Source organism: Mobula hypostoma, chromosome 19 (genome assembly GCF_963921235.1).
Source record: "Mobula hypostoma chromosome 19, sMobHyp1.1, whole genome shotgun sequence".
Lineage (NCBI taxonomy): Eukaryota > Metazoa > Chordata > Chondrichthyes > Myliobatiformes > Myliobatidae > Mobula > Mobula hypostoma.
The window spans coordinates 59,043,555-59,069,291 of record NC_086115.1 but is presented as its reverse complement, the minus strand read 5'-3'; the positions used below and the strand labels follow the sequence as shown (position 1 = coordinate 59,069,291).

Here is a 25,737-nt window from a genome sequence, read left to right as displayed (position 1 = left end):
CTTGATTCCTGAGCCTTGTTAGATTAATGTTTTTGCCAGATTAAAGGAAGTCATCTAATAATAATGGCAAAAATGGATTGTAGAAGCTTAAGAACATCATTAATTAAACTTTTAAGAAATGTAAATTTATTAATTACTGTGGTTATAAAGAATGTTGCTTCCCAGTTATCTTTTTAAACATTTTATCCAGGCGAAATTGTTTCATGTGTATTGATCTCTCTCTCTGTAATTTTTCTTGCATCAAACAAGAATTCATTGGCTCTTGTTCCATCATAAAGGGACGTTTTTCTGACTCTGATTAAATCACCCAACAGCTCAGTTAACTTTGTCACTAGTAAATCTTTCAGTTTCATCCGTGTCATCATCATCACTGCTATCATCACTTGTGGTGTTTTTAATCAGCGTTTAGAACACTGTCTATAATTTCAGAGTCCGTAAGGTGACACACAACGGGTGTTTTGTTGTTGACAATCATCCACTCACGTAGATTTTTTTCATTAACACTACTTGCTATATCTTTGAAAGCAGGTCCTGTAACTCTTCTTGCTTACGCAAGCAAATCATGAACAACTACTTTCTCCTTTGGTACATGAAATCTTGTAAAATTATCATCAAGCTTTTCTTCAGACACATTATCAAACATCAAGACAGGTCACAACTTATGCTAGCCATTCTTTAGTGTTGAAGGTTCTACCTTTTCCCACCCTCGAGCAATGAATCAAAGCATGTCCTTCGTGTTAAATTCTTTAATAAATATCTGTACAGAATTGCCAGCATTCACCTCATCCATAGACGTTTCATGAAAAGTGAGCGATACTTGACCTTTAGAGAATGCAGTCTTGGGCTTGGATAAGCAATGTACAGTTTGATGGTAAATACACTGTAAAACATTATTCTTACACAGGTGTTCAACTTTGGGGTGAGCTGAACAATTATCCAAAAATAAGAAGAATTTTGCAATCTTCATGTAGCCCTACAGATTTGTAATATGCTCTGGCTTCCGGCACAAAATATTTTTCAAACCATTCTAACATAATATCGGTGGTAATCCAGCCATTTTTATTTGTGCAATATGTTGCTGGGGGAGTTTTTAACCCCTTTCAAGATTCTAAGGTATTTGTTTTTTCCAATCACCAGTGGTGTACATCTGTGAGTACCTGCTGTGTTGGAGCACTCTGTCCCTGGATTGTTTGAATCCTGTGGGATCTTTGTCTCCTGTTGCTAATGTTTTCCTAGGTGTGCATCACCAGTGTAATGCAGTTTCATCTGCTCAGGACTGAGGTTTCATCAGCTATGAGTTTAGCAAATTGGAACGTGTACTCGGTAGCTCCTTCATGGCTTGCAGACACTATGTATGGAAATTCTCTGAAGGAATCTTAAACCTTTGAAGCCATCCTTCCCTATAGTCATGTGTTCTAATGTTCACATGTTCTAATTTACATTCTTTATGGAACAACTTAGTTTGGTTCATCATACTGCCCAACAAGTCGGCTCCATCATTCTGACACTGGTGAAACCATTTAATGATCACTTGATCATGCTCAGTGCTCTTACCAACTTTCATAGTTTTTCTAATGCTCATTTGCCTTAGCGAATCACTGTTTGCATAGAATTGTATTTCTTTTCCCTCTTTGGTGCTTTATATCATACAGAATTGACAAACCAATGCCATATAAGTCACACAGCTTATGCACAGAAATAGCTTGGTCCAGTCTTCTCAACATTTCAACCTTCTCTTGGATTGATATGGACTGATGTTTACTTTTGATGCCAACATAGTACTTGCAGTTATCTTAGAAGCCATAGCTGGAGTTAAATTTACATAAGATAAGCAAAAATAAGCACAAGATATTGGGACTACCACCAAGAAGTGCAATGTAAATAATAAAAATAGCATGCTTCTGTAAAAATGAGTTTTGTAACAGTGCCATCTGGTGGCCATCCAGTAAACTGTGTCTTGTAATTTCATCCAAATTAAAAGAGGTGCTGAACCATCAATTTCAAGAAAATTGGTGGTCAACCTGTAGTATTATTGAATGCAATGGGAACTTATATTGAGGCTATGTTATTTTCCCATTCAAAGTGTGTAAAAATGGTTGTGAGCTTCCTACCAGGAGAAACCTAGCAGCATATCAGGTTTAGTGGTGCTTCATATACCCCTGATGTTTTTAGGTTTTGTCTGGTATGAAGTTATGTCATTCAAACCCTACCACAGCTTTTGTGCACCTGATTGTGCCTCTCTAGTTTCGCATAGAATTTTTTTTTCACTCTGGCGTTGACCTTCTATAGGTTGTACCTGGACTTCTTGTAGGATTCTGTGATTATCAGTGTCGAATGCTGTTGATCTAGCCCTCAGCAGATTGTGAATCTCCTGCTTTATCCAGGGCATCATATTATCATCAGCAGCTTTTATTTATAAAGAATACTTTCAGAATATATCGTTCATTATAAAAAAGCATTTCAGAGCCACCAGTTAAAGTGTTCATGCAAATAATTAAAGAATTATTATAGTTATTTGTTGAAAATAAAAGGCCAGAAGGTGAGTTTTAGGGGAATTTGAAAAGAAAAAAGAAATCAGATTGTATGAGTAGGGTTAATACATTTAGGGTTTATAGGGAAAATCGATGGATTTTTTATCACCTGAATCCAGGTTATGGGAGCAAATGTCAGTTGGTTAACAAGGGAAGAATGTGCAGTAATGTGGTTAAGGGCAAATTCAACATGATGATTGTGGAAATATCACCAACGGAGCATTTTGTACATGTTTACCTTGTGTTCTTTTGAGTCTGATAGATGATTTGGAGGGCTTGACAAAAAGGATTATATTGAATGGCGGTGCAGGCTCGAAGGGCTGAATGGCCTACTCCTGCACCTATTTTCTATGTTTCTATGTTTCTATGATCAAGTGCTTTAATTTAGCGGGACAGTTTCTTTTAATGACAATTCCAAAACGAGATTGTGCAGTAAAATTGGGGAGACTCCATTTAAGATGAAGCCAAGATTATTTCCCCCAGAAGACAGTATGAATTTGGGACATTGCTCATGGAGACAATTGGAAGAGAATTAAGCAAATTTGAGCCGTACATTCTAATGTTGATATGTATGTAAACGATCTCAGATCTTTTACATGAATGACAGCTAAAGATCTGAGAGATTTATTGTCAGGCTGCAAGCCATAATGCTGCTTCTTGTAGCTGGAGAACTGGGAAGTAAGGGTTTTGTTTTTTTTACTCAATACAAGAGACTTAGCCCTTTGGAAATGAAATTAGGAAAAAATTAAATCTTTGGCATTTTCTGCTCTAAAGAATTGTTTATGTTTTTATTGAACATATTCAAAAGTGAGGTTGATAAAGTTTTGGACATAAGGAAGTTGGAAGGATTAATTATGACATGTGACATGAAATTTATTGCTTTGTGGCAGCAACACAATGCAAAGGCATAACAATTTTTAAGTTACTGAAGTAAATAGATAGTGAAAACAGAAAGAAATAATGAGGGAGTGTTCGACACTTTATTAGCCATTCAGAAATCTTATGGCTGGGGGAAAGAAGCTGTTCCTAAATCATGAACTATGGGTCTTCAAGTTCCAGTACCTCATTTCTAATGCTAGCAATGAGAAGAGATTATGTCCTGGCGAGGGTTCTTAATGATAAATGCTTCTTGAGGCACTGCATCTTGCAGAGGTCCTTGAGAGCATGGAGGGTTGTGCTTGTGATGGAGCTAGCTGAGTATATAACCCTCGGTACCCTCTTGTGATTCTGGGCATTGGAGGCTCCATACCAGGCTGTGGTTCAACCAGTCCAAATGCTCTTCACCATACATCTATAGAAATCTGCAGGAATCTTTGGTAATAGACCAAATCTGCTCAAGCTCCTAATAAAGTAGAGCTGCAGTGTGTCCTTCATGATTGTATCAATGTGTTAGACCCAGGATAAATCCTTTGAAATGTTGATGCCCAGAACTTGAAGCTGGTCACTGCTAACCCCTCAATAAGGCCAGGTGCATATTCTCCTTCCTTCCCCTTCCTGAAGCCCAAAGTAATTTATTTGGTCTTGCTGACACTGAGTGTGAGATTCTTATTGCAACACCATTCTACCAGCTGATCTCTCACTCCTGTATGCCTCCTTATCGCCATCTGAGAGTCTACCAACAACAGTGGTTTCATCTGAGAATTTATAGATGGTGTTTGTGCTGGCCACACAGTCATAAGTGTAGAGAGAGTAGAGCAGTGGGCTAATCCCACATCCTTAAGGTGTGCCCGTGTTGATTGTCAGCAAGGAACATATATTATCACCAATCCGCAATGACTGTGATCTCCCAATAAGGAAGGCTAGGATTTGGTTGCAGAGGGAGGCTCATGGGTCCATGTTTTGAAGCTTGTTGTTAGTACTGAGGGAATAATTCAGAGCTAGCTGAAGAGATTGTAAGGCGTTAGTAGTGATCTTTCAAGAATCACTGGATTCTGGAAAGGTTCCGGAGGACTGGAAAACTGCAAACAAATGAAATTACAGGGCTACTAGCCTGACTTCAGTGTTTGGGAAGATGTTGGAGTCCATTATTATGGATGAGGTTTTGGGGTACTTGGAGCCATGTGATAAAATAGGCCAGAGTCAGCATGGTTTCCTTAAGGGGGAAATCTTGCCTGACAAATCTGTTGGAATTCTTTGAGAAAATAACAGGCAGGATAGACAAAGCAGAGCTACTGGATGTTGTTTACTTGGATTTGCAGAAGGCCTTTGACAAGGTGCCGCACATGAGGCTGCTAAACAAGATAAGAGCCCGTGGTCATACAGGAAAGATACACGCATGTATAGAAGATTGGCTGACTGGCAGAAGGCAAAGAGTGAGAATAAAAGGGGCCTTTACTGTTGACTAGTAGTGATCAGCAAGTGCCGATGTTGATTTTGCTTCTTTTCACATTGTATTTCAATGATTTGGATGATGGAATTGTTGGCTATGTGGCTATGTTTGCAGACAAACGATGATAGGTGGAGGGGCAGATAGGTTTAAGCGGCAGTCTGCAAAAGGACAGACAAATTAGGAGAATGGGCAAAGAAGTGGCAGATGGAATACAGTGTAGAGAAGTGTATGGTCATGCATTTTGGTAGACAGAATAAAGACCTAGACTATTTTCTGAGCTGGTTAGAGTTATGCCTAGAGTTGGGGAGAAGTTTTGGGGAGGGTCTTGAGGGGCCTCATGCAGGATTCCATTAAGATTAACTTGCAGGTTGAGTTGGTGATAAGGAAGGCAAATGCAATGTTAGCATTCAATTCAAGAGGCTAGAATATAAGAACAAGGCTTTATAAGGTATTGATTGGACTGTACTTTTTAGTATTGTGAGCAGTTTTTGGCTCCTTACCTAAAAAAAAAAGTTGTGCTGGCATTGGAAAGGGTCCAGAGGAGGTTCACAAGAATGATTCTTGGAATGAAATGGTTAACATTTGATGGCTTTGGGCCTGTGCTCACTGGAGTTTGCAAGAATGAGGGGCAATCTCATTGAAAGGCCGAGATAGTGGATGTGGCCAGCAGGGGATTCTAAGACCAGAGGCCACAGACTCAGAATAGAAGGTCGTCCATTTAGTTACTAGTGAATATTATTGGTTTATAGCAATGCTGGACTCCAGGGTGTTTTCCGTCTCTGCTGGTTCTTTGTTCCCGTCACTGGGTTCGTGACAAGAGTAAGGGGGCAAAAGTTTAGGTATAACACGAGGGGGAACTTCTTTACTCAGAGTGGTAGCTGTGTGGAACGAGTTTCCAGTAGAAGTGGTAGAGGCAGGCTCAATATTGTCATTTAAAGAAAAATTGGATAGCTATATGGATAGGAAAGGAATGGAGGGTTATGGGCTGAGTGCAGGTCGGTGGGACTAGGTGAGAGTAAGCATTCAGCACGGACTAGAAGGGCCGAGATGGCCTGTTTCTGTGTTGTAATTGTTGTATGGTTATATTTAGATCAGAGTGGAGAAGGAATTTGTTTGGCCAGAGGAGGCCAGCCAAGTCATTGGGTAAATTTAACCTGAGAAGGTAGAAGAATGAGCTTGAGAGGGATAATAAATCAGCCATGATGAAATGGTGGAGCAACTTGATAGGTCAAATAACCTAATTCTGCTGCTATGTTTTATGGTCTTATAATGGTGTTGAATGCCAAGCTGTAATTGTTTGTCTTGCAGTTGTGAAGTAGACAAGTCACAGGATCAGCCATGATTTTGCTGAATGTCAGGCAGAGCAGTTCAAGTACCCTACGGCCTACTCTGAAGATTTTACTTCATCGATGTGGAGAACTGGGTGAAGTTGTGGAGACAGCAGACTAATTTTTTTTTGATGGAATTCTATACACTGTTGGAAATTTGTATTAATGGGGCAGGAACATGGCTTTAAAGATCCTACAGTACACAAAAATATTTATTATTTTTCCCCTCTAGGTAATCACTGGAATACCTGGTGGTTTTTAGCACAGGTTGTTGTTTTAAGCTTTAAGCAAAATGATCCAACAAGAGTGACAATGAAATTCATAGATGTATATCTCAGGGCTCTAATAAATAGCTGTAGACTTCAAAAGGTGAAGTGGACATCATACAGCTGATGAAAATTTGTGATGAAATGTAAGTAGAGATAAAACTAGAATGAAGAATGAGGATAATGTATATCACCCATTCCTTAAAAGTTGCAGAATGCACTGGGAGTAAGAGGTTTACATCTTTAAGGTCATTAAACATATTAAGAAAGTAGTTTGAAAGAGAGCAGATGGGACCTGGACTGAATGAAGACAAAGTGTAGAAGAAATTAAATTGTGTGTATTATTTATAAAATACTAATCCAGCCAAAACTAAAATCTCATGTCCATTTCTGGAGTGATGTGTTTGGTATATTGAGAAGGTGTGGGAGAAGAGACAGGAAAACTTCAGCAAAAATATTACAGCGGTGCTCAACATCACAAAAAGCAGTAAATCATAGTAAAGAGAGAAAAACATTCCCCTTGTCGAAAAGAGTTGAGAGCCAAAGAACATAAGAGCTTGTGATATAGTTCCAAAATAATTTTTGAAGCAGATTGGAGAGTCTTACTGAGTGAGGTTGAAGGGTATGTGGGTGTGGGGGCTGTACTAAACTTTAAGGAACAAGGATGGACAAGGAATCAAAGTATGGGCAGAAATCTTTTGGGAACAGTAACCATAGTTTGGTAAGTTTCATGGTAGTCATGAAAAAAAAAGGTAAGATTTGTCCTCAATTTGGGGCTCTAGACTAGGGGAAAGTAGATTTCAGTTGTTTGAGGCAGCACCTAGTGGAAATAGGTTGAGGGTAGCTGCAGCAGGGGAAAAGAACAACTGACAAATGGGAAGCATTTGAAAGCATGATGATAAACAGGTTCTATGGTGTTTCTTTGTTTTGTAGCTATCTGCAATAAAATGAATCTCAAGGTTGTATAGACATACTTTGATAATAAATGCACTTTGAACTTTGAAGAATTCAAATTCAGCATGTCCATATAAGGGTAAGGTACAAAGAGAGCCTTGGTTAACATGGGATAGTGAAGGTTAGATGAGGGAAAAGAAGAAAGCATAAGCATACCGTATATCAGGTTTCAGAAATGGCCCTTAAATTTGTCCTTTAAGGTTTATAGGGGATATGTAGGAGGGAGCTTAAGAAATTAGCAGGGCAAAACCTGCCATGAAATGATTTTGGTAAGAAAGATTAAAGACCTATGTTAGAAAGAAGAGGATAACTAAGGAAGGAGTAAGCCCCCTCGAGGACCAAGGATGTGATCTGTGTGTGGAGCCAGGGGATTTTAATGAGTTCCCAAATGTCTCAAGGGTATTCAGCAGGGAGAAGAATATAGAGGCTGGAGAGTTGAAAGAAACTAAACGCTGATTTATACTTCTGCATCAACTCGGCATCGCCGCGAACCCTACGCAGCGCCTATGTGGAACCCTACGCCGTAGCCTGACGCGCACCTCTCCCAAAATGTAACTATGCGTCGCGGCAACACAGACCGAACAACTGTGATTGGTCTGCTTGGTAGCATCGCATTTCCTCCTACGCTGCAATAGCTTCCCATTGGGCAGGGAAGGAACTCTGGCTGCAATGCTTTCCATAAAGCTTCGCAGACCTCCGAAATTATGGAGGACACATTTCGCTTTTACGAAAAAAAGATGCTCGCTGTAAACTTTACCCCGAGAAAGACTAGCATGAAGCCTTGCATGGGCAGGTGTGTACACATGCGCGACATGCCCGAATTGCAGAGCAATGCAGACACACCGACGCACAAGTATAAATGTTTACAATGCGCGTCGGCCACTTGCGTAGGTTACGGTGTCGAGTTGATGCACAAGTATAAATCAGCCTTAAGCTGATACTCTAGAGCATGTCTGTATCAGGAAGGAGAAACTGTTAGAAATATTGAGGCACATAAGAGTGGATAAATCCCTAGGACATGAGGACCTGAGTTATAGGGAAAGGCTGTATAGGTTAGGGTTTTATTCCCTAGAATGTAGGAGATTGAGGGGAGATTTGATGGAGGTATACAAAATTATGAGGGTCGTAGATAGGGTAAGTACAAGCAGGCTTTTTCCTCTGGGGTCGTGTAAGACTAGAATTAAGGTCATAGTTTCAGGGTAAAAGGTAAAATGTTTAAGGGGAACATGAAAGGGAACTTCACTCAGAGGTGAGAGCGTGGAACGAGATGCCAGCATAAGTGGTGGATGCGGGATTGATTTCAACATTTAAGAGAAATTTGGATAGTTACGTGGATGGGAAGCATATGGAGGTCTGAGGCCTGGGTGCAGGTCAATGGCACCAGGTAGATTAATGGTTCAGCACATAGTATGTGTCAAAAGGCCTGTTTCTGTGCCATATCCCAGGATGCTAAGCAAACAGGGCAGGAGGTTGTTGGAATTCTGACAGAGGGAATTTTGCATTTTCATTAGCCACTGGTGAGGTGCCAGAAGTCTGGAGGATAGCTAATGTTAACCCCTTGTTCAGAAATGGAAGTAGCGATAAGCCTGAAAGCCATAGGCCAGTGATGCATACATCATGTGGGTCTAGGAAGCTAAAGTAGAGAGGGTTTTAAGGATGCTTTTTGACTGGATCTGTAATAAGTTGTGTATCTCGGGGATCAGCATTGGAATCTTTGATAGTCCAGTTCAAGTTTAATTGTTATTCAACCATAAATGAATACCCATGAATGCAGCCAAACGAAACAGTGTTACTCCAGGGCTCAGGTGCTAAACACAGTACTAACAGTCATACACAGCATAAGGCATATCACATATAAGATATCAGTAAAATACAGCCCCCCCCCAAAAAACAGTTTAGTCCAAGACTCTGAATCTATGAGTGTTGCAGAAGTCTGCAGTCGAACACAATACATCTTGTCTTCTGCCTAGCAGACACTAGGGTGGGGGGGGGGGCAACACCTACTCCAGCCTGTATACTGCAGAGCACTTCAACGCCTCTGTCCTGGACAGCTATAAACAGGCAACACCACGGCTTAAGGCCCAGTCCTCACTACGTTTGATGGGACGCAACTTCCCTACGGTCCACCAAGAAATCAGTGAATTGCAGCATTCCACATTAGCAATGTCCAACAGGGTCATGCAATCATAAGAAAACTGACTAAGACAGTCACTTGCTGTTCAGACTTCACACTACCCTCATGCATCAAGTCCAGCTTCTGCCAACAAGCATCTTGCTGATGGGGAAGACTTGCAGCAATTTAAGTTCTTAATGTTCAGCAGGATCTTGCGATCATATTAAAATACGTTTAAAAAGAACAATAACCCCTTTGGCTGAACCTGTAGAATCCACTATAACTGAGTGCACTGCGTCTTACGGGAAGGTTCATAATAAATGTAATTGCCTTGGATGATCTGATTAGTAAGGTTGCAGATTGTATACAAGCTAGTTGATTCATAGGCAGCAAAGAAAGTCATCAGTAGGTACAGTAGGTCAGTGATTCGTGGGAAGGTTGGGTGGAGTGCTGATGGACGGAATTTAATCTAGGAAAATGTGAGGTAATGCTTTGGAAAGTAAGCACTCTTAACATCTCTGTTACTTGCACTATATGTCCTGCCTGTAACTAATGTACAGGGGGACTCTGGGGTGCAAGCCTATAGCTCACTGAAAATGGTTACACAGGTGCGTAGAGCAGTGAGGAAGGCATTTGGTATGTTTGTCTTCTTAAACTGAGGGATTGAGTGTAAGGGTTGGGGAGTCCTGTTGCAGCTATATAGAACATTAGTTAATCAACATTTGGAATATGTGTACCATTCTGGTTCCCACACTACAGGATGGATGTGGTAGCAATAGAGAAGATGCAGAAGAGATTCACCAGGCTATTGCCTGGAATTCAAACTAGTAGCTGTAAAGAGAGATTGGATAGACTGTGTCTGTTTTCACTTAGAGGTGACCTTAGATGTTTACAAAATTATGTTGGGCATAGATAGTAGGAGAGTTCTCCCGAGGCAGGGGAATATAGAATTAGAGGACATGGGCTTAGGGTGAGAAGGATGAAATTTAAAGAAAATCAGAGAAGTCAGTTTTTCACATGGAAGATGATGGCTATCCTGTAAAAGACAGAAAAGGCACAGAGGAATACTGGCTTAATGCAGACAACTGGGGTTAGCGTACGTTGTGGTTGTTAAGGAAAACGTGAGCTGTTAAGGCCTATTTCTTTGTTATACATGGAGACATCCCTGACATGGAGTTGAGACAAAGTAAAGGCAACATGAGGAAATCCTTTTTGCACAACAAATACTTATGTCCAAAGATAGACTCCCACATAGGAAGATGGGAACAGATTTAATTGTACATTTCAGCAAGAAACTGGATAGGTACTTGAATGAAAAGAAAACTTTTGGCTTGCTCTTGCTGACAACACCCATGCACCATCAATTTACAGGACGTGTCGCTTAGGAACTTGTGCTATGTACATTTTTTGTGTGATTGTATGTTTACTGCTGTATAATATGTGCCTTGTGCTGTGTATGGCTGTTCGTTGCACCTTGGCCCCGGAGTAAAACTGTTTCATTTGACTTATTCATGGGTGTTTATGTATGGTTGAATGATAATTAACCTTAACTTCAGAACTTTGAAAAATAGCCTGGGAATTGGGAAAAAATTAGATTACCCTGATAAATGACCGATTACTCTCAATTCCTTCAGTACTGGCAGGATTCTTTGATAAGACCTGTAATTATATTCTGTCTTTATTCTGCAGAGGGAGACTTGAAATAACTTTACTGCTCATTCAACAAAACATTGATTTTAAATTTCAGTACCTTATTTACTATCTTCATAGGAAACAAGAGAAAAACTGAAGGAAACAACAGTCAGGCTAACTCAGGCTAAAGAAGAGACAGAACAAATTCGGAGAAACTGTCAAGACATGATCAAAACCTATCAGGTTGGTTTGAGTTTGCTGCTAAAAGAACTTGCTTTTTGTATTTTAAACTAGATTCTCATTTTCTGGAGCATTATTTTGTAGTGGCACACAGAGCATGGGTGCTGATCTTTGGTTGGAATCAGAGCATGAGAGCCAGCGGGGAGTATTTTACAGGCTATAAATTTGAATGCATCATACTGCAGGGTGTTTCAGGATTGTGTGAAGAATGGAAGTACTTAATGGCTCTTACAAATGCTTAACAGTAATCTTTCTGTTAAATTTAAGAACTAAATGTGTAAATTAAATTGCTTGTATTTTTCATTGCAACTGAAAATATTTTAGGACCATTATGTACTAGAATAGGAAAGTATGAAAGATGGATTGTGGTTTTAAAAGTTCAATATAATAGCTTACTCAAAGTGCACTCCTTCCTATTTATGAAATCCGTGTGCACCGTGATAGTGTAGTGGTTAGCGTTTTGGAGTTTGGAGATCAATTCCAGCACCATTCTGTAAAAAGTCTACATCCTCCCCATGGAATGCGTGAGTTTTCCCCGGGTGCTCTGGTTTCCTCCTACGGTCCAAAGACGTACTGGGTAAGTTAATTGGTCATTGTAAATTGTCCTGTGATTAGGTAAGGGTTAATTGGGTTTGTCGGGGGTTGCTGGGGCGGCGTGACCTGAAGGGTCTGCTCAGTGATGTATCACTAAATAAATAAAATAAATTAATTAAAAGTATAATATTTTGGTAGCATTGCCCTGTAACTGAATGATTCACCAATCCTAATGTGAGGAATGTTCTAGATTCAAAATGTAATAACTGGTCTGTAGCCAAACTATAGTCTGGACAAAAAGTATTGATGTGTCTACTATTACAGACTTATGAAAAAATAAAAATTGCATTCAGCTATCCTTTGACCAGATGAACTTTGTTTCTTGTAGCCTCAATACGTCATGTTGATTTCTTAACTTTACTGTATCTTGTCTGTATTGAAAGGAATCTGAAGAAATTAGGTCCAATGAGTTAGATGCCAAACTTCGAGAGACCAAAGGAGAACTGGAAAAACGCTTGCAGGAAAAATCTGATGAAATGGAGGTGAGCTGTGCCTGCATCATAATACTTAGAGGATTTAGAAGAAAGAGATTACAAGATGTCATATAAGTGCACAAAATGCAAGTAAGAGTCGAATGTTAATGCAGAAAATAACCTAAGTAACTTCCATAGAATTGATTTAAAAATGTTCATATTTTCTAGAGCCAAAATTCAATATAGAGAATTCTCCAAGACTAATTGATGTTGGGAGGGATTTTAAACCTCAAATGTTGATAACTTCTAAAGACTACAGCTAAGAAACCTGAGCTGTTAAGTTTGTAATTGATGCATTTAGGGTTGGGAGGAAGGACCTACAGATAAAATACTGCAGATGCTGGAAATCTGAAATTTGCACAGAAACTGCATGAAATAATAAGTGAAGCAGAGCACAAAAATAACTGAGTTCTTGAAGGTGTGAATTCAATGATGAGTCCAGAAGGTCGTACGATAAAACTTCAATAATCCTGCACCATTGAGACTTTAATGTTCCAGATCCTAACCTGAGCTCCAGTCATACACCCAGCCCATAGTCCAGACCTCTGGCTGTGGCTGCATACCAGTCTCTCACTCTGGGCATCTTGTTCACGTTCCAGACACATAAATGAACAAGATGCTGGACCGTGAAAATTTTTGAAATCTCTTCAAAGCAAGCTAACTTTGAAGAAGTTTTCCTCCTCTCTTGAGTCCTGATGTAGCACCTTGTCTCAAAACAATGATAAATCCTTCGTCCTCACCACCCTCCACCCCCCCATCACTACAGATGCTGCAGTCCTAAGGGGGAGTCTCAGCCCAAAACATCAACTGTTTGTTCATTGCCAAGGATGCTGCCTGTCTTGCTGAGTTTCTCCAGCGTTTTGTATGTGTTGCTTTAGATTTCCAGCATCTACAGAATTTCTTTTATTAATGAGTAACTCACGCAGTTTTTTTTTTTCGCTCCAGGATTTCCAAACAGTCAAATGATGAATATTAGAGTTTTACAATAAAGTCTTGCAGCCTGAGTAATTTATTTTCTTATGAGAATAGTCATAGTCATAGTCATATTTTATTGATCCCGGGGGAAATTGGTTTTCGTTACAGTTGCACCATAAATAATTAAATAGTAATAAAACCATAAATAGTTAAATAGTAATATGTAAACTATGCCAGGAATTAAGTTCAGGACCAGCCTATTGGCTCAGGGTGTCTGACCCTCCAAGGGAGGAGTTGTAAAGTTTGATGGCCACAGGCAGGAATGACTTCCTATGACGCTCTGTGTTGCATCTCGGTGGGATGAGTCTCTGGCTGAATGTACTTCTGTGCCTAACCAGTACATTATGTAGTGGATGGGAGACATTGTCCAAGATGGCATGCAACTTGGACAGCATCCTCCTTTCAGACACCACCATCAGAGAGTCCAGTTCCATCCCCACAACATCACTGGCCTCACTGGAGAACAAAGCAGAACTGTGATTGTAGATTTCTTCAGAAATATAGTGGATAACATTTAATTGGGCCATTGGTTAATTGGGGTAGCTGCTTATTTGGGATAACTCTTAAAGAGCAAAAACTAATTGAGAAAATAGCCAGGATTCCCTTTGTTTATTTGGGACACTATGCCACTTAATTGGGACAGGAGACTGTTGCCAAAGTTTCTAACTAGCATCAGTTGTGTGCACTTGTGCAGCTGTTAAACACTACGCCATGCCTAGAGTAAACAATTTTTAAATAGTGTCATTTGCATATATTTGTGTTCAAAAAGCAGTGATTTTTGTCACTGATAGTTGGCGAGAAATAAGCAATAAGACAATAATGGAATAGTTTTGCAGCTTCCAGCATTCAAGTTTGGCCTGAAACAGCTGGGAGTGAAAATGAAACAATTTCACTATTTCCTCAAGTTAGGAACTACGAAGAATTTGAAGGTATCAGCAATCATCTTGAATATTACAATGAAAATGCGGACTTGGAACCAGTAAGCGTTGTTAAAGGCATTACATTATCTGCACTAGGTGTTTGCACTGATTTTGTTCATTTATAGTCAATCAGGCTGGCTGGTGGCGCAGTGACATCAGCGCCGGACTCCGGAGCGAAGGTTCCCGAGTTCGAATCCAGTCAGGCCGCTCCCGGGCACACTTTCCATCCGTGCCGGCTTGAGTGTCGAGCTTGCAACTCGGCCTTGTTTAAAAAAAAACTACGCTATGAGAAGGACATGGGGGACCACTCACAGAATCTTTTCTCCAAGACAACCACTTGAAAAAAGTGGTCGCCGAGGCTCTGGCGGAGTATGGCACACCAAAAAAAATCAATCTAAAGAACATGGCAGTGTACACTGAATGAATTCCACTGTTAGGGGCTATAGTTGTATAATGCTGTACTGCTATTGTTCTAATTCATTCTGTATTTCATTTAGATATGTAATTTGTTACTCAGTTAAACAGTAGTTTGCCTTTTTTTATGTTTTTAACTGTTTCCACGAAACTTCAGCTAACTGTGGCAGCCACTTAATTGGACCAAAATATACTGTTCCTGATGTTGTCCCAATTAATCGGAATCTGCTGTATTTATATGCCTTGGAAATAAATATTGTGTATTCTTTCACTAAAAAATCCTCAGATCCACCTTGCTCAAATAAAAGAACTTGATGATCTGAAGAAAACTTTTAAGGAAGGGATGGATGAGTTGCATACTTTGAGAACAAAGGTGAATACTTTTTTTTACTTTGCAATTGCCATTTGTTAAGTTCATGTAGGATTTCTAAAATAACTCTTAAAACTTTATTGCCTATTTTTAGTCAGTTGACCTTTTTACAACAGAGTACTTGAATAAAGAATATTCATCCATTTTGCAGCACACCTTCTCTCCAGCCTCATAGTCATACAGCTCAGAAACAGGCCCTCTGGCCCAAATGATCCATGTCACTAGCATTCCCATCTAAACTAATCCATTTGCCCATGTTTGACCCATATCCCTTGAAATGTCTGTTAAATGTTGTTAATAAGACCATAAGATTTAGAAGTAAAATTAAGCTGTTTGGCCTATCATGTCTGTTCTGCCATTTCATCATGGCTGATCTAATTTTCCTCTCAGCCCCAATCTCCTGCCTTCTCCCCCTACCCCTTCATGCCCTGACCAATCAAGAATCTATCAACCTCTACCTTAAATATACATATAGATTTGGCCTCCACAGCTGCCTCCAGGGCTTCCATGGATTCACCACTTTCAGGCTTAAAGAAATAACTCCTTATCTCTGTTCTAAAAGGATGCCTCTCTATTCTGAAGCTGTGTCCTCTGGTCTTAGACTCTCCAACCATAGGAAACATCCTCTCCACTCCACTCTATCAAGACCATTCACCATTTGATATGTTTCAATGAGGTCACCCCTTCATTCTTTGGAATTCTAGTGAATACCTGCCCAGAACTATCGAATGCTCTTCATACGACAAGCCATTCAATTCTTGAATCATTTTTGTGAACCTTGTTTGAACCTTCTCCAGTTTCAGCACACCCTTTCTAAGATATAGGGCCCAAACCTGCTCACAAATATTCCAAGTGAGAGCTCTCCAGTGGTTTATTGTCTCAACATTACAAACTTGCTTTTATATTCTAGTCCTTTTGAAAAGAATGGTAAAATTGCATTTTCCTTCCTCACAACAGACATAACCTGCAAATTAACCTTTAGGGAATCCTACATAAGGATTCCCAAGTCCCTTTGCATCTCAGTTTTTTGTATTTTCTCTCTATTTAGAAAATAGTCAACCCTTTCATTTCTTTACCAAAGTGCATAACCATACACTTCCCAACACTGTATTCCATCTGCCATTTCTTTACCCATTCTCCTAATCTGTCCAAGTCCTTCTGGAGCCTCTCTACTTCCTCAGAACTACCTGTCCTTCCACTTATTTCATATTGTCTGTAAACTTTGCAACAAAACCATGAATTCCGCCATCCAAATCATTGACATATAACTTAAAAAGAATCAGTCCCAAAGCAGACCCCTGTGGAACGCCTCTAGTCACCACCAGCCAGCTAGAAAAGGCTCCCTTTATTCCACTCTTTGCCTTCTGCCAATCAGCCACTGCTTTAACCATACTAAAATCTTTCCTGGAATACCATGGGTTCGTAGCTTGTTAAGCAGCCTCATGTGTGGCACCTTGTCAGAGGTCTTCTGAAAATCCAAGTACACAACATCAAATGCAGCATTGTTTTACAGCGTCCAATATCCACTCTTACTCCTTTTTTTATACCTTATGTATCTGAAGAAACTTTAGTATCCTCTTTAATATTATTAGCTAGTTTACTTTCAAATTCCAGCTTTACCTTAATTACATTTTTTTGTTGGTTTTTAAAAGCTTCCCACTAATTTTTGCTCTATTATATGCCCTCTCTTTAGTTTTTATATTGGCCTTGACTTCTCTTGTTAGCCATGGTTGTGTCATTTTGCCTTTGTACCTAATGTACCTGCTTTAATGTAACTGCTTCAACCTCTTCCTTTAAACTCATTCTATACACTGTCTGGGTGAAAGAGTTGCCCCTCGGATTCCTGTTGCATCTCTCTAATTTCACCTTAAGCTGGTGCTCTTGATAATTCCCCAACCCTGGGGAAAAGGCTGAGTGCATTCACCTTATCTAAACCCCCTCTTGATTTTATACACTTCAATAAGATCACCCCTCAGTTTCTTATATTGATTGGAAAAATAGTCCTAGCCTGCCCAACCTCTCCTTTTAACTCAGTTCTTTGAGTTCTGGCAACATCCTTGTGAATCCTGTCCGCACTCTTGCCCAGCTTAACAGTGACCAAAACTGAACATGATATTTCAAATGTAGCCTCACCTATGTCTTTTACCTTCTGTTCTATTTTACGTCTGTTTATGTACATCAATAGCGATTCTAAAAGCCAATTGCTCTTTAAAAGAGGAAATCAAGAAATAAATGCTTTTGAAAATATGTTTTTCTGAATTAACTACAGAAGCCATAGGGAATCTGCTGGAGAGCATATTTTTCTCTGTGGTTGGATTCAGGTTCTCTCGAGCATCTGCTATTTATTATTATCATTCAACAAAAATTGGTGTAGTTTTGTGGATTTGTTCTGGTAATGCTGTTATTCTGGCTTCTCCCATCCTCCTGTAGGTGCAATGTCTTGAAGATGAGCGACTGAGGACAGAAGATGAACTGTCAAAGTACAAAGAAATAATCAACCGACAAAAAGCAGAATGCCAATCTTTGCATGAGCGCGTCAAGTTGGTAAACCAGTTGCAAGAACAACTTGAAGGGTAAGGATCAAGCTTTTTCTTTTGTTGCAATAAAATATATATTTTTTCAATAATTTCCTTTTGTATTAACCATTCTTGTACTCATGTCTGACAAGAATTTGCATTTCCTCCTCTCTGTGCCTATTTTTGTCCTTTTGTTCTTTTTCGTGGGAGATAAAATGACTGCTAGTGGCAGCGACTTTTAGGGACTGAGAAATGTCTTGTCATTAATTTGGAGCAGAACTGATGGAGCAGCTATTCTTTTCATGCTGATATTGTCAGTGAGATTGTACTGCCATCACCAAGGTGCTGCTTATTAGGTGACTTAAAATATAGACAAGTCATTTAAAAAAAATTACAACTTGTTTTTTGTTTATTGTAATATTCTGTAGCAATTATTTTTAGAAAAGACCAAGATAAAATTAAAACAGAGACATGAGAGATTGCAGGTCCTGGAATCTGGTGCAGAAGATGATGAACTGCTGGAAGAACTTAGTTTGTCAAGGAGCATCCACGGAGACAAAGGATGGTCAATATTTTGGTTTGAGAACCTGGAGAGCATGCACAATTGTAACGGCCATCTTGAGCTTCTGGTTGCATGTGATTTCAACACCTCTTCCCATTCCCACACACACACCTGTCTGCTTCGGCTTCTCCACTGTTATGTGAGGCCACTTACAAGTTAAAAGAACAGCATCTCACATGGTAGCCTTGGGTAGCCCACATTATTGAATTTTCCAGTTTCAGATAATCCACTTCCCCTGAGTTACTTCCCCTGTTCTCACCAAAGGGTAATCTCTTTCCTTTCATTCACGTTGTCTACCATAACCCCCACCACTGCCCCCCTGTCAGTTTCCCAGACTTATCACCTCCTCCATCTGCTCATCACCACATACCTATCTACCTGGGTTTCATTTCCCTTGGCTAAACTTTCCTTTCTTCACCCCTCATGGGGTCTGTTTTTTTTTCTCATTTATGTTTTGTTTTACCTATCACTTTTTGTCTCAACACTCCTTCCTTTACCTCTCCTAATTGGCTTGATCTGCCTGTCATCCCTATGTTCCCAGTTTTCTTGCCCCCGCCAACTCCCCATCAGTCTGGTTCCATTTATAATCTTCTATCTTTAACATCACCCGTTCCCTGTCACTTCTATATACCTACTATTTTTCCTCTACCTACTCAGTCTCAGCATTTTAAAAACAGCTTCTTCCCTCTGTCATCAGATTTCTGAACAGTCCATGAACCCATGAGCACTACCTCATTTTTGGGCATTTGCACTATTTATTTATTTTATAACTTACTGTAATGTCCAATATATTGCTACCACAAAGCAACAATTTTCATTGCATATGTCAGTGATGACCTCTGTTCCCTCTAAGCTACACAGGTGCGTGGTCGCGCAGTAACTGAAATGTCCCCACGCACGTAGCCTTTGTTGCCGTGCAGCTGGAATTTTCTTCTATATAATGGTAACGTTAACATTTAATGTGTCGCTCAGTTTACAGGCTGGGTAAAAATTTCCTTCTCAGAGCAATGGTTGGTCTGCGCAGCTGTAAAAAATTATTAGAGGGAACATTGGTGATAACAAACCTGATTCTGATTTTGAGTCCTGATGTAGGTTCTCAACCCAAAACAACCCAATTCCTTTGCCTCCACCGGTGCTTTTTGACCTGCTGAGTTCTCTCAGCCATTTAGTTGTTACTTGTATCATAATTACATTTGCTTGTTGTGTTCTGAAGTATAGTAGGCAAGATTGTTTACAACTTTAAAATTATTTTCTACAAGAGCAAACCAGTACAGAATAATAATCTGTTCTGATTACATTTCAGAAATGAACAAGAGATTCAGTCGCTGAAGGAAGAGGTTGACAACTTGAGTTCGCTCATTACGGATTTGCAAGAGGATATTGAAGGGAGTCGTAGAAAAGAATCTGAGTTGCTTGTATTCACAGAAAAACTGACAAGCAAAAATGCACAACTTCAGTCTGAGAACAATACACTGCAGACTCAGCTTGACAAACTAAGTATTCATGAACGGCAACTGAGTGGGCAGCTTGAAGAGTTGGGACAGACCAATGTTGAGCTGGTAAGACTGGGAAAAAAATGCCTTCATTTGTTGAAGTTCATAGAGATTTTTCCTTGATCTTTGGTTGCTGTCTACATTTGGGTATTGCTGAGTAATGCTATGTTTATTTTTTTTCTGTATCTTTGCTCTTGTATATAAAATATACACAGGGCAACTATATGGTCTTCACTTTCTGATCAATAACAACTTAATGACTTGATGAAAAAATTCATTTCTAGCAAATATTTTTAGAGTTTCTTTACTATATGAAATTTCCACATTATCTTAAGGTGGTTAGTGGTAATTCTTGACCAAGAGTTACATTTATCTTGGTTAATAAATTTCTTTTTTTTTCCATTTCAGGTGCCTGATTAAATATACAGTGCATAATTTCTTTTACTTAGAGATAAAACAGTTGGGTCAGAAGATTAAACCCTTCTGACCCAGTGAGCTGTACCACCCAATAACCTACCTATTTAACCCGAGCCTAATTACAGGACAACTTGCAATGACGAATTACCTACCTAACCAGTATGTCTACAGACTGGAAAGAAACCGGAGCACCTGGATGATTTCCATGCGCTCATGGGAAGAATGTACAAACTTACACAGGACACTGGAATTGAAGTCTGAACTCTGATGTCCCAAGCTGTAATAGCATTGTGCTGACCACTGTGCTACCATAGTGCCACTATGGAAAATATAATTTCTGCTCTCCACAAGAATAGCAAAAAGAAATCCATTTTAAAATGAAGTAGTTCTTAGCTTATTCAAAGTGATTATGAAGGTAGTTAGTGTGGAAGAATATTCTGAGCTTTTATACAATTGAAATCAATACACATTGCTGAGGAAGAGCTTGGAAATGTGCACTGGGGTGTCCTTGTGGGAATTTGAGCTAGATTCTGTTTTCATTTCTGGTGCTGGATTTTAAAAAATCAGGTTATTTCACTTGTGGTAAGCTTTTTATCCTCTGGTGTCTGTTCTGCCATTCTGTTAGACCATGACAGATTTCCACCTGTCATTCATTTATCTACGTAATCCTTTGCTGTCTTTCCTTTATTGAAGGAGCGGTGACTGAATTTCATTAGCTGGCCCAGTGGGCTAGGTGGATTGCTCCCATATTGTGTCATTCTGTGAGTTAGAGGCAAGAAGCTAAGACCGAGGACAGTTATACTTGAATATAAAATATTTCCAGAAAACAGTTGGGAGTCTGCTTATAATTTAGTTTGCTTGAAGATCTACCTCATGGGACATAAAATCCCAACTTTTTATTATATTATTGAAGTGAATGTAAGATAACAGCAAGTTGAAAATTCCCTGAGAGAATAAATGGATAATTATTCAAGTCTAAAATCACTATGACTGCTACAATGAAATCCACACATAAAATAAGCCTGCTTCTGCTTTTCCACTAATGTGAGATTTTCATTGGTGCTTGATGCATTTGGGTTCAAAAGAAAAATCTTCATTTAGAATAGTAACGTTTTAAAAGAAAAGCTGATGTTGTGAAACTTGGCTTTATTCACTTGTATATGGTACTGTGCAAAAGTCTTAGGCACATATATATACCTAGGGTGCCTAAGACATTTTTACAGTACTGCTGTATTTGTCTACATAGAGCAGAGAGCAAGTTTGTAAATCTGCCTGGAGCAAAGGATGTTGGGAATGACGAGGGTTGAGCACCATGGGACAGGTGTGAGATTGATGACAAAGAGCGCCAGGGGCAGGGGTGGGGCGGGTGCAGACACACCCAGCCCTGAGTCGCCAGGCAGAGTCATTTGATTCCAAATATTTGGCTTAATGATCATTACAGAATGGCTCTCTGGTGCTTCCTGCTCTATACCCTCTCATTTCCCCTTTTCCCAACTATGATTCCCCTCTCCCTACCCCTTTCCCACACAGACCCATATCAGAATCAGGTTTGTCATCACTCATATGTCATGAAATTTGTTTTTTTTGTGGCAGCAATACCGTGCAATAAATAAAATTACTGCAGTACTGTGCAATTGGCCTAAGCTCCCTAGCTATATATGTGCCTAACTTTCGCACAGTACTGTAATATTAACAGAAATTGCACAAATCAACTGTTAGCAGTTTAGTATCAATCATTACGTGCATTGGTTTGTACACAGATGGACAGATTGCAGAAAGAACAGCAACTACGGCAAGAAGACGTGAAAGCTCTGCAGAACGAGGTGATCAGTGAACAAAAGGAAGTGAGTAGGCTGAATTTACAAGTGGAGGAGCTGAAAGATGAACTTGCCACACAGAAACGAAAAAAAGCAACCAATATTAAGGACCTCACGAAACAGCTTCAGCAAGGTGTGTAGGAATTATTCTGATTGACAATATAAAGTGTACTTCTACAAATTAGTAGTTGCAAAACATAACGTTGATTTGTATAATTACTACTTGACATTTGCCAAACAGATTTCAGAGATAATTTAATGCCATTGTTATTTTTTTTTTACTGATTTCAGCTAAGGTGAAAAAAGTGCATTGTTTAAATATAAATAAATAACTCAGAGAAATTATCAACTTACCATAATATTAGTGTAATTTTAGACCAAGCCGAGAGACGTAATTTTTAACAGCCTGTGTGAATGTTTTCTAGTACGCCGACGATTGGAACAAATGGAAAATGGAAACTGTGACAGCAAAGAGGCGAGCAGCATGGGAAGTCGTTCAAGTTCATCAGGTAAACAAAAAAGTAAATACCACATTACTTCAATTTAAAGAACAATATAGAGTTAATTACACAACTAGTAAAGTAATAAATATTTCTACATCCACCTGTAATGTTGTGTTCTGAAAATAGAGAGACATCAAAGTTGCATACGGTTGCCTTCATTAGATTAGCCTGATGTCTGATGATAACTCAATGAACTCACTGGATGGGAACTCAACAAAATGATTGGATACTGGAGAACTCAATGAAATGATTGGATAGAACCCATTTTGTATTTCAGTAGGCTGAAGAACAGTTTGAACTGTTTGGATGCTGAATTTAAGCTTCTGAGGAACAAAATTAGCTACTTCAGAGGAAGAATGACCACTGTATTGCAGATTTTTCATGCAGAAATATATCTTTAGGTAGAAGAGAACAAAGATGAATAAGTGGCTATTAGTAAGCTCTTATTTTCTTTCAGCTGCTTTGACTATTCTGAGCTTCCTTTTCGCCATCCATTACCAGTTGTTTATATGCTTTTGATATTTTACAAAATTACTTTCTGTTCTTGGCTTCCTTCAGCTTCTGTAATGAACTTCTAAAACGGTTGTGTTTAACAGAAATTTTCTGTGAAACATGTAGCCTTGTACTTTTCTATCCAGGTTCTCTCTCTTGCTGATGCTGAGCAGGCTCAGATTGTTGTTGTTCATTTTAGCTGCGACTTGCGCTGTCTTTCCACTTTCATACGTGGTCTTTACGTCCCATGTTCCAATGGTGGTGGTCCTGGGTGATAGAAGGGTAATCAGCCCTATGGTTTCTGCTTTCACCACACAACTTTGTATGTCTCTGAGGTGAAGATTCTTTCTGTTTTGGAGATGAGGTCTTGAGAGCTTCTGTTGCTGCTTTTGTAGCTCTGGGTTTATATGGGGTGGGGTTGCTAGCTCCATGCCCAACCCTCCTCTTGTCACAGCTGGGCTTGGGCCCGTCCATGGCAGCGTTCCCATCTTTGTTCTGATTTCTGTTCAGGGGTGGGTGGGATGACATCTAAATCAAGTCCAAAAAGCATCCCTTTGCACTGGGACTAGCTTGTCTTCAAGCTAAGCATTTGTAGCATAGACCTGGGGCAGGTTCTTAGCTGGTAGAAAGGAAGGATTGTCCAGACAGATTGTGAGAACACTCAGTCCTCGTTTATTGTCATTTAGAAATGCATGCATGCATTAAGAAATGATACAATGTTTCTCCGGAGTGATATCACAGAAAACAGGACAAACCAAAGACTAACACTGACAGAACCACATAATTATAACAGCAGTGCAAAGCAATACCATAATTTGATGAAGGACAAACCATGGGCACGGTAAATAAAGTCTCAAAAGTCCCCGAGTTGCTCTGTTTATAAAAGAAAAGACAAAGCTAATCCAGCAAGCTGTTGCATTATCAATATATTCTAATTCATCAACATTACTGTAAAGTAGGGAGCACAGTGCCATCACCCTACATTAGTGTGTCAATAAGTTGTCCACTTAGTAGGAGGTCTACCACACAAATACTGTAGTCACAGAGCAGATCAAAGACTTTCCGTTTCATAATAAAAACAAAAAAAGCTGGAAACACTTAGCAACTCAGACTGCATTCATGGAGAGAGAACAGAGTTAACATTTCAGGCCTAAAACCCTTTTTCAGCTTGGTACTCTATGGTGGCTTTATCTATTGATTTCCTGAAAGCCTCTCTATCATTTACAAGTTGATGCAATATATGATGCAAATTGATTTACTTCTTTATTATTATGTTTTATTTTATTTATTATTATTATTTTTTCTCTCTCTGCTAGAGTATGTATTGCATTGAACTGCTGCTGCTAAGTTAACAAATTTCACGCTATTATCACATGTTGATGATAATAAACCTGATTCTGATTCCAATTCTGATGTTCTCCACTTGCCTGTCTGACAATTTCAGCAACCTCTAGGAAACACTTAAGCATTCCCTTCCACTGCTATCAGTACATTTTGGCAGATATCTGTACCATATCCGATTCAGCAATTCCTCAAAATTTCTTTCAGATCTACCAAACTTTGACTTCTGATACCTGAAGAAGAACAAGTATATCATGTAACACCATTTTATTGAAGTACTCTTTCAGATTTGTATGACTAACTTGAATGTACATTGCCTTACATCCAAATGATTTAAAATAGTGAAATTCCAATCATTTGATACCCACAGCACTTTGGTGGTGTTAGACTAGCAAAATTTCTCCTACTATAGTGTAGCAGTCAAACCAAAACAAAACAAAATAATTGCGGCTCTTGGTGACCCTATGGATTTGATATACTTGTGTATCGCACCCTCTCTCCAATTATTATTGCTCCAAAAGTTGAGGATATGTATTTGATCCTTTTATTACCAATTAGCAAACATGCAATCTTAAAGCGATGAAACTGAAGCATACCCAACTGTAAGCTAAGCTTAAATGAGCGTTATTGAGCAGTTGGCAAAAGATACAATTTCTGGCAGTTGTGGGCTACTACGAACTGCAATGAACAAAGCCTGAAAACGAAACTTATTCTCTTCACTTTTACCACGCCCCCTATCCTGTGACTAGTTACCATAATAAGCGCACAACACAGAATACAATGCAGATTGAGAACAGATGCATGGTTCCTACACATAGGATATTACTGCTTTTAATATCACACTTTGAATTCATTTTTTTTAGATGTTACAAAGAAGTATAATAAATTGTCGCGTGAAACTGGTGAGTTTATAAAGAACATAGGAAACAGAGTCCGGTGAGTTGAAAGGGAGCGCGGGGTATAGAATCTTGAACCATTATCTTAACAGTTGAATACCAGATTGTTGAAGTTTTACTCCTCTGGCCTTATTTGCTAAAAGCATCACTGTGGGAGTCTCCTCGTTATGTATTTATAGAAATTCAAGATGACTCACCACCATCTTCGTGAGAATTGGAGATAAGAAATGAGAAGCAGCCGTGCCTGTAATACACATAGCCCATGAATAAAAATAAGCAAGTTAAAGTAATCAGCATGAGCAGATGCTCCATATTGCTAGAATGAAAACACAGTTGATAACGAATGAAGTGTAGTACAAATATGCTAATAAACCTGACACCAATTAGATCTTAAATGACAGGAAAATTGGTGTAAATATTGAGCAGGTTTCAATGTGAGCAGTGAGAATATTGAATTCAGAAGTCACTCTATATTAAGCTGGTTTCAGTATCAGCAGTGAGAATATTGAATTCAGAAGTCACTCTATATTAAGCTGGTTTCAGTATGAGAAGTGAGAATAT

The 25,737-nt window shown here is 39.2% G+C and overlaps 2 protein-coding genes across 5 annotated transcripts in view; one reads left to right on the top strand and one right to left on the bottom strand.

The window, feature by feature from the left end:
* The window catches only part of ccdc186 (coiled-coil domain-containing protein 186), a 114,989-nt gene that overhangs the window by 53,518 nt on the left and 35,734 nt on the right, over window positions 1-25,737 (top strand). Inside the window, exons 7-14 of one of the 4 annotated variants that reach the window (XM_063071996.1) lie at window positions 11,292-11,396; window positions 12,371-12,469; window positions 15,056-15,142; window positions 17,570-17,712; window positions 19,521-19,776; window positions 21,888-22,077; window positions 22,370-22,453; window positions 25,144-25,182. In XM_063071996.1, the coding sequence (XP_062928066.1) occupies window positions 11,292-11,396; window positions 12,371-12,469; window positions 15,056-15,142; window positions 17,570-17,712; window positions 19,521-19,776; window positions 21,888-22,077; window positions 22,370-22,453; window positions 25,144-25,182 (1,003 nt within the window). Of the gene's footprint in view, window positions 1-11,291; window positions 11,397-12,370; window positions 12,470-15,055; window positions 15,143-17,569; window positions 17,713-19,520; window positions 19,777-21,887; window positions 22,078-22,369; window positions 22,466-25,143; window positions 25,183-25,737 lie in introns of all 4 variants that reach the window. The other 3 variants (XM_063071995.1, XM_063071997.1, XM_063071998.1) reach the window with 3 other exon arrangements.
* The window catches only part of adrb1 (adrenoceptor beta 1), a 43,716-nt gene continuing 42,478 nt past the window's right edge, over window positions 24,500-25,737 (bottom strand). Inside the window, exons 3-4 of the mRNA XM_063072002.1 lie at window positions 25,374-25,420; window positions 24,500-24,513 (exon numbers count right to left, since the gene is read on the bottom strand). The gene's annotated coding sequence lies outside the window, so the exon portion shown is untranslated. The remainder of the gene's footprint in view (window positions 24,514-25,373; window positions 25,421-25,737) is intronic.